Source organism: Argiope bruennichi, chromosome 4 (genome assembly GCF_947563725.1).
Source record: "Argiope bruennichi chromosome 4, qqArgBrue1.1, whole genome shotgun sequence".
Classification (NCBI taxonomy): domain Eukaryota; kingdom Metazoa; phylum Arthropoda; class Arachnida; order Araneae; family Araneidae; genus Argiope; species Argiope bruennichi.
The window spans coordinates 18598960-18611419 of record NC_079154.1 but is presented as its reverse complement, the minus strand read 5'-3'; the positions used below and the strand labels follow the sequence as shown (position 1 = coordinate 18611419).

The following is a 12460-nucleotide window of genomic DNA, read 5'->3' as shown; positions in this document are numbered from 1 at the left end:
GGCTACAGCTAAGCAAAATATTCCCCGAAAAATACACTATTCAATTTTTTGCATGCATGAATAAACATGATAATTTAAATATATTTTATTCTATAGAGTTTTCTTTAAAAAATTTGTAATAATGCAATATATTTTGAAATTGCAGATACTGCATACATGCAAAATATTCTATTATCGATTTAATTAAATTGCTCAAACCTAATCGTCATCGAAATTTGTTGCACTTTGATGGAAAATAAAAAAAAAAATTAACCAGGCCGTCGTCTGCTGTTCTATGCGATACCTATGCGATGAGTGAGAAGTCGATGTCCAGCGGTCCATAGGTGTTTCCTTATGGGTCCAAGTGGTATCTGCCACATAGATTTGACACTGTTTTATATCAGCCACGAAATCGATCATCAAGGAAGATCTCAAAGAGTATCAATTGGAACATGAGTCGAGACTAAACTATTATTTTGTTCAATTTATTGTGTATCGCTTTCTAATCAAGCAAACATGAGTGAAATATTAGTACTACTATTTTTTTCATCTGCCATGCTTATTGGATGTTACATGGCTGGTATGATACCACTTATAGTTTCTATGTCTGAGGCAAGTAGAAATTTTTATAAAATCTCTATATTAATATCCATATACCTAAACAGTGTCTATCTGAAAGTCCACGTATGACTGACTGCCCCCGTTAATCTTCGATCTCTGATATTTTCTATTCGGAAAATTATTAAAATATATTTGTGAGCTAGTATTTTTAAAGTTTTTTTGTATAGGAATAATCTAATCATATATTTTGGAGAGATATACCAAATATATTCGATTTTAAACTCATCGGAAATTTCATTTTGAACGTGCAAATCAGAATTTGTTTTTCTTCAAATTTTATTATTCGTTGCTTCATAATACATTGCGCCTTTTTATGCAAAAATCATTTTGAATGAAAAAACTAAAGAAGAAAAATATGCCTTATAGTTAGAAGCAGTTTGTTAATTATTTCTAATTCTTCATACCAAGGTGTAATTTTATACCAAGTTGATTTAATTTGTTGAATGATATTTTTAAAAATTTGTATTGAAATACTGTTATTTTTTGTAACAATATATCAATACAGACTTCTGTCAATAATATTGGCTTTTCAAAATTTAAAATCTAAACAATTCAAAGGATGAATGAATTTTTTTACTGAAAAAATTAATATCCTTTCTATAAATCATTTTGTGTTTTTTTTTTTTTTTTTACTTGATTTGATCATATGATATAAGAAATTTATCTTCATTTGTCTATGAAATGATTTTCCTCCTTTATCTCTTAAATTTTAGGATAAATTGCAAGTAGTCTCTGTATTAGGAGCTGGTCTTTTAGTTGGAACAGCACTTTCAGTCATAATTCCAGAAGGAGTGAATACATTGTATTCATCACAAATTAGTAAGTTCAGGGGAAACATTTACTCTAAAAATATTTGAATTATCTAGTTTAATACTAGAAAAAAAAATCCCATATAGAATTTATTTTTAAGACTAAATTTTTAAAAATATTCATTTGAAAGTGTTAAGTTCTAATAGTAAAAGATTTTATTAGTTATAAATATTTTATAATAAAATGCATTATTCATCACTTTTTCATGATATTTTCAGTGGCAGCACATGGTATGTATATTTAATTATGTTATTAACTATTATTATATAAAAAATAAATATTAGTAAAAAAAAATCTGTAAATATTTTTTCGCATGTTTAAGTTTATATCAACATCTAAAAATTAACTCTCAATTTCTGCTCAACCAGCATCCGTTTTTGTGAACTGGCATTTTATTACTCATGCTGTGTTCTATAAACAAAAAGCTCATAAAATTTTACTCCAGATCAACTTCCAAAATGAATTTTGACATAGTAAAAATTACATTTAATAAATAAATTTAATTATTGTCACTTACATAGTAATTTTTTTCTTATAGATTAGATTTTGTTAAATTAACTGAAAGACTGGCCAGAATAAAGTAAACATTTGAATCTCATCAGCTATAACTCTTGGATTTACAAGATGACATATAATCTGAATATTGTTGTTATATAACAGAACATTCAAATTGGATTTCTTATCTATCAAATATATACAATGTTTGTTTTTGTTTTTGGTAGTGTGTATGCAATGGGGGTATATCATTTTTATTCATATACAGTCTGTTATAGTAATTCTCAATGCTGAACCAATTTTGCTTTCCTTTTGAATGTTGAATGGGAAGCAAATTTCTCTTCTACTTAAAATGCCAAATTTTATTTATTATTTTTTTATTTATTTATTAATTCTGTAAAGAAGTTGAAAATTATTAACCTATATTCTTCAATTTGTTCTTTAATTATTGAATATTTTATATTGCAATATCTGATAACTCAAGCATTCCTTTTATATATAAATTTTTTTTTAATAAATTTAGAGCTTAGATTTGTTTAAGAGTTGGATGACTCAAATTAATTTAATAACATGTATGGAGTTTATTTTTTGTTTTAGATTTTATTCTATTTTTATAATAGTTTTATTTCCATGTCCTAACAAATGAAAAGCACATTTGAAGTAATTTTGCATTCATTTTTATTGAAAACTGACAATTACATGTTAAGGTAACCAATTAATCAAATAGAAAATGAATTTAATGCAGTCCTTGAGTTTGTTTCAAATTAAATTGAAATTGAAAATAAATATCTTTTAAAAAATTAGAAATCCAAACAAATGAGAAAAAAAATTTAATTTTTGAAATATATATTTTCTTTGTATATGTCTTACAATCACTATGTCTTAATCATGAATTAGAATTGTATTAACAAGTATTTTATTTTCTGAAAATAAAAACCTTATAAGCTAGCCAATCCCTATACACAGTGTTTTAGCGGGGGGAGGGGAGATTTTAGATGTAAAGAGGTTTCATCTCACTTGATGTCTATGCAGCAAAATATCAATTTCTTAAAATTTATGTTTAATGATTATTTTTCTATGTGCTTTAAGTAATTGTAAGTATTAAAATATTTGATATTTATTCATAATGAAATAATTTATATATCTTATTCAGTAATTTTTACATATGTTTTATTGAAAAAAAAATAGCGTATAAGGCAATGCCTTCTTTATATTTATTTATCTTCTTTCTCAAATTTCTAATAGTAGAAATTTGTCCCACCACTCCTTTTTTTTTTTTTTTTTTTTCCATACGGTTACATGACCTACATTTTATATGTAACATTTTTAATCACAATTAATGCAAAACTTTAAACATAATTTTAACTTTTGCACTTTCAAATTATATATATTTTTTTCTGTCTCATGTTTTAACTTCGTAAAGATATATTACATTATTTTTCTTAAAAATATCTTAACCACACCACCATAATATTTTTCTTTCCTAACTTAATGCGATAAATTGTCTTCACACCAATAACATCTATAATCACTTTTAAGTTATGTATTTTAGACATCTTAATAATATTAGGGAAATACTTGTCATTTTAACAATATTTTCAGTTTCATTTAATAATAATATTTTAAATATTTAATAATGTTTGATTATGAAACCTGTCTACTTTTCAAACTATATAATTGGATATAATGTTTATTATGTCAGCATTAAATTGTACGAATTTTTGGAATTATCTCTATGGCAGTAGCATTAGAAACTGTTCCCAAATAAAATGGAATGGCATGCAACGGTTATAAAAATTAAATGTTTAAAAGATGCTTGGCTTTGCTTTCTTCACAAATCCTCAACAAACTTTTATATCTCATTGCAGAACAAATTGAAGCATTGAGACACATGCATAAGGAAAGTGCATCAACCCAAGAAACACTTGTATCTCCTGCAGATGTGCATGGAGCTATGGATTTTGAAGCTCATTCAGTAATTGGAGTTGCATTAGTTTTAGGATTTATATTTATGTTACTTATTGATCAGTTTAGCTCATCCCATACTAGGCATCAAGTGTCAGGTAAATTATTTTTTTATTTTGTTTTGAGACTATTACTTTTAGTTTGCTACTGTTTTATATTAAAACACTAATTGGTACATTAGTTCTTACATGATGCACTGATATCTAATGTAGTTGTATACTCTTGTAATTAACAGAAGAAAAGAATTATGTAAATTATTTGAACTTCAAGTATAAAATCAAAATTTTTATAATGTTTATTGCCATTATTAAAGTGCTTTATATTATTGCTTTTATTGCAAGTAATTCACATAATTTTCATTTCTAATAAACTAAAGTTCATTTCAAATGTGTTTGAATATCAAAAGACATATATATTCTATTAAGTTCATTTTTCCCTTTGGTTAATCTTGTAAAAATCTTAATTATAGATGAAGCATATATTCCTTTTTGATGAATTAAAATTAATGATTTATTAAACATCTGATATGAAAGGGTTTGTTAAGTATGTTGACTTTTCTAAACATTGTTGAATATAATTTCTTATTCTGTTGGTCATGGTTAAATAAACTCAATTATAAATTTTTCAAATAATTAGTCTGTTAGTAAGAAACATACACACAGGTGAACCAAGAGTAATGGCTATAATATTTAAAATTTAATAATATATTTTTGCTAAAAATAAACACACTTTTGGCGTATTGCTTTAAACAGGAGTTGTCCCAAAACAACATTCTTGGCAGTCATGTTTCTAAGCAACACTGTGTGTCAGTGGTCAAACCATAAAGTTAGATTCATTAGCTGATGACAAACCAGGTTATTTGGTTGTTTAAAAATAAAGAAGAAAAAATTTGAAAAATGTATGAAGATTTTGATTTGTTTTATGAGTAGTAACTTTATTACAATTATTTGCTATCACATTTGAGTCATAACATTTATATTCCTTTTTGAAATATTATTCTGCTACTTTGAGGGATCATTTGCCATTTTGTAAATGCAGCTTTCATAAACTCTTGTTTGAATACAATTTTAAAGAAAAACTGTATCTCATCTTAGACTTTTCAATATGTCTTGAGATTTTCCAACCACGAGACACTCTGTTTTGTTATCTGGAGGAAGTCAAAAACTGATTGAGATCTGAGCTACAGAGTAGTTATAAAAACATCATTTCCCCCTTCCCTCTGTAAAAATTTTTCATAACTTTCATCTTATGTGGTTGAGTATTATCTTGATGCAGTATACATTATTTTTTCAATAAAAGGCATTTTCATTAGATATATTCTGTTTGATTAATGTTTCCTACTCATAACAGTTCTAAATCATACTTTGTTTTATATATATAATTTTTTACATCTTTATCATTTTATAGCTATAAACTAAAAAATACTTGTTAAGTTTTCAAACATACATGTTCTTTATATTTACGTCAAGCATAAAATAGTATATTAAACACATTTAGCATGTAATGGTTTTACACCAAATTGATTGCATTTTTATCAGCTTACCTGATAGCATTGTTTTGAAAGATGAGTACTATTAATGCTTGCTTTAGGGCACTCATTTTATATTAACTTTGCAGAAAATTATTTTTGATGAGAAAACAGTACAAATTTCATTAAAATGTAAACAATATGACATAAAAAATATTTTTGTGTAATGTACTATGTAAATTTTGTAAGATTAAATTGTTTTTGATCATATTGATTTTTATTTGTATTTTTCCATGTTTTGAATTTCATAATTTTTTTATATTCCTTTTTTCTTTTTAAAATATTTTTTAAACAGATCTAGAATCATCTCTGAAGCAAGATCGGCAAAAAATAACTGCTACAATAGGACTAGTTGTGCATGCAGCTGGTACGATTTTAAATAACTGTTATTTGTTTTTAATTCAAACAGTTTAATTTTTGCTTTTTAGTTTTAAGTATTTTTATTTTTTTATTTGTAGCGGATGGCATAGCTTTGGGAGCAGCTGTAACTACATCACATACAGACATAGAAATGATAGTGTTTACTGCAATTATGTTACATAAGGTATATTTCTTTTATCAGGATAATATAATAAAAATTTCAACTTCCTTAAATTATTTTTTAACTTGAATTTACAGCTTCAATTCATATTTTTATCTTTATGAATTAGTGAAAATTAGTGTTATGACTTAATTCTTTACTCTGCCGCATCAGAAAAACATTAATTTGTTAAATAGATTCCAGGTTCTTTAAAATTTATTCTAATTTGCTAAGGAAATTTATTATTAAAAATCAAATGCTGTAAAATAAATATTTTCCAGAGTTGACAATGTTTTCATTATTCTGAAACAGGGTGTGTTCTGGAATTCTGTATTTTTTACTTTTTGAAATGTCAGGATTTTTTTACTGACACTCACTAACTTTTTTGAATTTTATCTGTTTAGACTTAAAATTTCATTATAATTATTACAAAATTAGTTTTTCAGATGATAAAATAAATTTTAAAAACTTACATGCTTTTTTAACAAATGGGGGTTTTTTTAAACCATTATCCATCATAACAACCATTTGATATGTTTTGAAAACTTGGTGACACTTTTTTAGCATAATATCATCATAGCTGGTAACTTAATTTTGAACATTTATATTCAAGAATCATTTTCCTATGATATAGTTTTATTAGGAACCTGGCAAGATCAATTTAATAGGAAATGAATTTAAATTAATTCCCAAAGAGGCATGCATTATGTTAACCGATTACATGTTGAAAAAAAATGACCTCTAAAGAAATGTCTTCATGAAGTTTAATAGTTTGAATCCTACTCAACAGATATTTAAAATTGATAGATGATTTTTTTAAATATAATTTTAATTAATAAAAAGTTGTTGGATCAAGAAATCAAAATATATCAAATAATTTTTCATTTGCCTTAAATAGGAACGGAAAAAACACTGATGCTGTGAGGTTTGGGTGGAAGTATTCAGACTAAAAGAAGATGAAGAAATGAATTACTTAGCCTTGACAAAATTATTTAAATCGATTTTACTTTTTTTTATGGACCCATTTTTGAAAGTCCATTTCATTATTTAGATAATAAAATATTTCATTATGGTCATCTTTCAGAATGGGCAATTTGTATGTTGTACAGACCATAAAATATTGTTTATTTTCTTTAAACAAAAATGCATATAAAGTTTGGGGCTCAGAAATTTCTACAAAACTCCATTGGTTCAAGATTTTATGGGAAAATTTATTAAAGTTTCCAATCATGCCATCTTACTAAAATTCCCATAAATTTTCAATTCATCTCCAGTGCTTGGTTAATATGGGAGAAAAAGCCACATATTGATGTTTTTAGATAGTATCTCCAGTATTTTCCTCTCAGAAAACTATATGGCTGAAAAAATAATTTTTAAAACAGAATGATTTGAGATATTTCACACCATTTATTATTTAAACACTACAAAATTCCAGATTTTATGAGTTACTTTGTGTTATTAAATAAATATTTTTAGTAAAGATTCAATACTTTTCAGGCTCCAGCTGCATTTGGTCTGGTAACTTTCCTCATGCATGAAGGTCTTGATAGAGTGAGAATAAGAAAACATCTACTGATATTTGCTCTAGCTGCTCCAGTTTTAGCTATTGTAACTTATTTTGGTATAAGTCAGGTAATTATAAATTCATTGTTTAAATTATCTTCTCTAAAAGAAATTAAAATTCCTAATTTGCTCATTCTTATTTGTTTCTAAGTTAATTATTACTTTCCTTTACTAGATAAAGATTTCTTTGTGGCGAATTGGTTGATAGCTGTTGTAAAATGAATTCATTTATGTTGATGAATGTTTTAGTTTTATATCTGAATAATAACTAAAAAATAATTTTAATCATTTTTGTTTTTAGTCCAATCACTAAAGAGAATTTTTTTTTATGTCTGTTTTCTTTAATTAAAATTTGATGCTTTTTTTAAATTTATATTAACTATTATCGATTTGTTCTCCTTTTACTAAGATATTAGCTGTTAAAAAAATTATCCTTTCTGGATTTATCTGATAATTTTTTTTCACAAAATTTTGAATGTAAAAGAAAATTTATCAGGGATTTTAAATTTTTATTTTTTTAATATTAAGATGTTTTTTAAATGAAAATTAGTTTTTCCTCCTGAATTTTATATGTAATATTTTATTTCATTTATAATAAAATAAAATTTTAGCATTTGTAATTAATGGAAATAATTTAACATTCCTTAATTTGTCATAAATTTTTGATATCTGGTTTTTCTCTTTAGTGGCATTTTTTCAATGAATGGCAATGAATAAAAATTATCCTACATATTTAAAGAAAGAAAAAAAAAAAACCTGCTTCAAAAAGCTTTTTTTTTTATTATATAAACTCTTTTATTTCTCTATTGACTATTCTATTTTCTTTAATGTGCTACATCATTTAAATCAGTTAACAAGTTAACTTGACTTTAAATATTGCAGTGAATTCCTTTTTTTATTATTAACAGCATCTCATCTGTTAACAGATAGTTGTTGCAAGTTTTTATTGTGAATTCTCATTTACATAAATCAAGAAAGCTTCCACTAATAGTCATACTTCTAATGGTAATTTCTAATTTTTGATTCATACTTCTTGTCAAAAATTAAGATAAGAGAGCTAAGTGACTAAAAAAAAATTGATTATACATTAGAGAAAAAGAGAAAAATATTGTAATGAGCAATAGTATTTATTCAAGATATCTTTACATTATTTGTAAAAACTTTTTAATAAATCTAGAATGCATTTAGATAACTACTACAGGTCATACAAAGTATGGTCATAACTCAATGATGAAATGTTTGGTGTAATGATTATTTAATTCTGAAATAATGGACCAAGCATAAATGCTGTATAAGAAATAGAAGAAAGCCTATAAATTTAAAGAACATCTTTTACAGAAAATGCTTAAAAGTATGACCACCATGGATACATTTTTTTTTAATATTATTAACCTACATTGACAAAAATATCAAATGCTTTGCATTCTAGTTACAGAAATTTGGTATCAAAATCTCATCACAATTGTGAGGATGATCATTGTAGATGAAACTCTTCATATGAATCTACAAGATTTTTTAAAAAATTGTAAGAAATTGGGTCACTGCACATTGTATGATTATTAGTGCTTGCTTATATATATTTTATGATTATTCACTATTTACCACAGGTGATTTCTTAGGTCATTTAGATGTATTTTGTGTTCCTTCTTGAATCATTTAGTTTGTTTTAGTTGTCTTTATAGAACTTTGTGGAGTGGAAAATAGTGTTTTACCTTCAATAATCCATTGCTATGTATCAGAAACCACAAATCCAATGAATTAGGAATTATAAATGGCTATCTAAAATCAACACTAATATATATATATATGTAATGATATTTTAAACTCTTAATTTCAATTTAATTAATTTCTAAGATTTTATCTTAATTTAGCTCATAGTAACTTCATTCTAAAAATATTCTCTTATTTCGTGATACAATTCCACTTTCTCTGCTTAATTAATTCAAGAGAAGCTTTATAAAATTGCTTAGTCAGCTAAACGCCGACCCTTTCTCATGCTCGGCGTGAAGGGGTAAAAAATGTCCAGTAAGCACATTCATTCTTAAAAGATCCCTGTGTTTCCCTTACACGTGATTGACAGACGTCAGAAATCCCTATGAGAATCTTAATAATATATTAGCACTGTGGAGAAATATTTTCCCTATCAAAATCTAAGGTTATATAAGGCGAGGGATAATTTATTTCGGCCCTTTTTCCCCACTCCGGCTTTTGTACTGCGCTGCGGCGGACGTCTTGTCTGCGTCTCTGCTTATAAATAATTATGCTTTCCCGATGGATTAAAAAGAATTTAAAAAGATAAAGTCTCTTCATTGTCTTCAAACTGCATCCTGCTTCACACAACAAATAATGTTACATATATATATATAATTCTAATTTCACAATGAACTATAAAAAGTGCAGTCTTTACAGTGAGAATAATTAGCAAGAAATCTGGAGGAAATCAAATTTTACAACATTATGAAAATATAATGGTACATTAAAATATATATATATATATATTAGGTATTTAATTATAAGAATTAAATAAAGCTTGGGGTCTCGGAATTTGCAATGCCTAAATTTATGCATATAAAAGCAGTCGCTATCAAAGAGTTAAAGTCTGTATCAAATAATTTGAGACATACTCTATATAAAGTGTTTATTTAATTATGCGTAGTTGTATAATTTTCTTAAAACCTTTATGTTTAAATATTTCATAGATTTTGATTCAATTTTAATGAAAGAATTATTTTTCTTTTAAGTTTGCATTAATTACATTTTTCACTTTCAGTCAACCAAAGAAAAATTGTCTTCGATGAATGCAACTGGCATAGCTATGTTATTCAGTGCAGGTACTTTTCTGTATGTTGCTACAGTTCATGTATTGCCTGAAATAGCTGTACAATCACATCGACATTCTCCTATTGGTGACAACTCTCCAGACTCTAAAGGTTTTAGGAAAGTTGAACTTTTGGCTCTTGTTGTTGGTGCTTTGCTTCCTCTTCTTTTATCCATTGGTCATCACCATTAATGCAGACAAGATTTCTTTTTTGTATATTCAAGTGATGCAAATCGTGTCATGCAATGTATGTTGTGAATTATCATACATTTCGAAATTTGCATTTGTGTAAAATATGGAACAAAGACTAAGCATTTAAAGGTAGACATTTTATTTTATATACGTTTTCCTTACAGTCTTTCTCATGTTGTAAAATTAAATAATGCTTGTCTACAAATTATAGAAACAAAAGTCTTATTAGCATTTGATCTACTGATCTTAGATTATAAAAAGCAAATGCAGTTTTTCAGTTTACTTTGGTTATTTAAGATAATAATGATTTGTTCCTGAATGCAAATTTTAATATATTTAATTTTTTCCATTATTTATTATCAACCTTTGCAGCTAATGTCATTAACACGGGTTTTTATCTCTGGCTGTGAACATGTACTTAAATTTTAATTCACTAAGTTGGATTTAGAGCAGAGATTCTGAAACTTCACATCATGAGTCATTTTCACTTTGACATTGAAAATATTCTGTGACTCCATCTCTATATAAAAATAACTCTGTATTATTACCTTTAGGAAAAAGAAAAATCAAAAAATATTGCAAAAACTTGTGATAATTTTTTTTAAATTGCCAGAATTATTATTTTTAAAATTTTTAAGGAAATGATTTGAAGGAGTGGTTTCTTTTCCTTTCTTTTATCATTATTATTAATTAATCTACCAGTGTCTAAAATCGTATGGAATTGCTTAATATCACTGTTTTCAAGATTTCAAAAAATCCTGTAGACAACTTGTTTTTAATGTGATCCTAATATTTAAAAGACATTTTTACTTGATTCATTCTTATAATTTTTTAAGCATCTTTATATGTAATTAAGACACAAATCAGTAAGGATATTAAGTAGTTTCGTAGTATGGTTCTTAGGTGAGATATTTAGGGAATTTTGATATTGTCTTTCAGATTATTTTAAGATTCAGTTCTCAGTTGCTGTGCTTGCATATGGTGAAAATAGTTTTTGTTTTTTATGTATATAAATTACTTGGAAAAAATATTTGAAATCCACATAATCAGTTACCAATTAAAGTTTATAGAAGTAAATTTCTGTCTTGTATAATCAAACTCAAAAGTAATTTCAAAGTGATAACAATATATATTATCTGCACAATGTTAAGCATTTTATTTTCTAATGTGCTGATTCATTTTGAATAGATTCTTCGTTTTCTTTTCTATCTAAGTTAGTGTATAGTAAATTAAAACAACTTTTTTGTTTGTTTGTTTCTGTATCTGTGTTAAAATTATTTATATATTTATGTAATTTCCACCATTATGCAAAATAAGATATTAAGAAATTTTTACTCCCATATCATTCTAATTGCTCAATTCCTTTTGAATGAAAAAAAATATATATATTTCAGAAATATCTTCATAGTAAACATCCAAGAAAAAGCATTGTAAATTTTTGTTAAATATTTTTGGTAATGTATAAAATGAATGAATTCAGTATTATTATTGGAGTCTTTTCTGAAATTTTACCTTGAAATTGTATATAGTAACAGAATGGTTTACCTGTACATAATTCTAATCATTTCTTTAATTGTACATGTTCCCTGTAAAAAAAAATGACCGGAACAATTGTGTGAATCCTGTGTAATTTTTTGTTAATTATTTGTGATTGTGCGGGATTAAAATTTGAAGTTACTATTTTTATGAATATATATTGCTACTAAGTTATGGAAAGAACAAAATATGCTAAGAAACTTTTGTATTTCTTTTCCTCTTCAGCTTTATATTTTTGAAAGCTTTCTGTTACAATGTATATCCAATCAAGATTCATTGTAAGTGACAAATAATAAAAAGGTTTTTATATATCCTGATTTTTTAATGAGAATTATTGTGTAATTTTTCATGATAATTTAAAAATGTATTTAATTTGAACAGTTCTATGCCTATATATATATATATATATATATATATATATATATATATATAT

The 12460-nt window shown here is 25.5% G+C and overlaps 1 protein-coding gene across 1 annotated transcript; it reads left to right on the top strand.

Annotated features, from left to right (window-relative positions):
* The first annotated feature begins 271 nt into the window (after positions 1-271).
* LOC129966551 (zinc transporter ZIP9-like) lies at positions 272-12344 on the top strand. The gene is made up of 7 exons (XM_056080995.1): positions 272-591; positions 1314-1419; positions 3774-3968; positions 5694-5765; positions 5857-5942; positions 7416-7550; positions 10252-12344. Exons 1-7 carry the CDS (start codon positions 496-498, stop codon positions 10489-10491), a joined length of 930 nt encoding a protein of 309 aa, XP_055936970.1. The 5' UTR covers positions 272-495; the 3' UTR covers positions 10492-12344.
* The last annotated feature ends 116 nt before the right edge of the window (positions 12345-12460 follow it).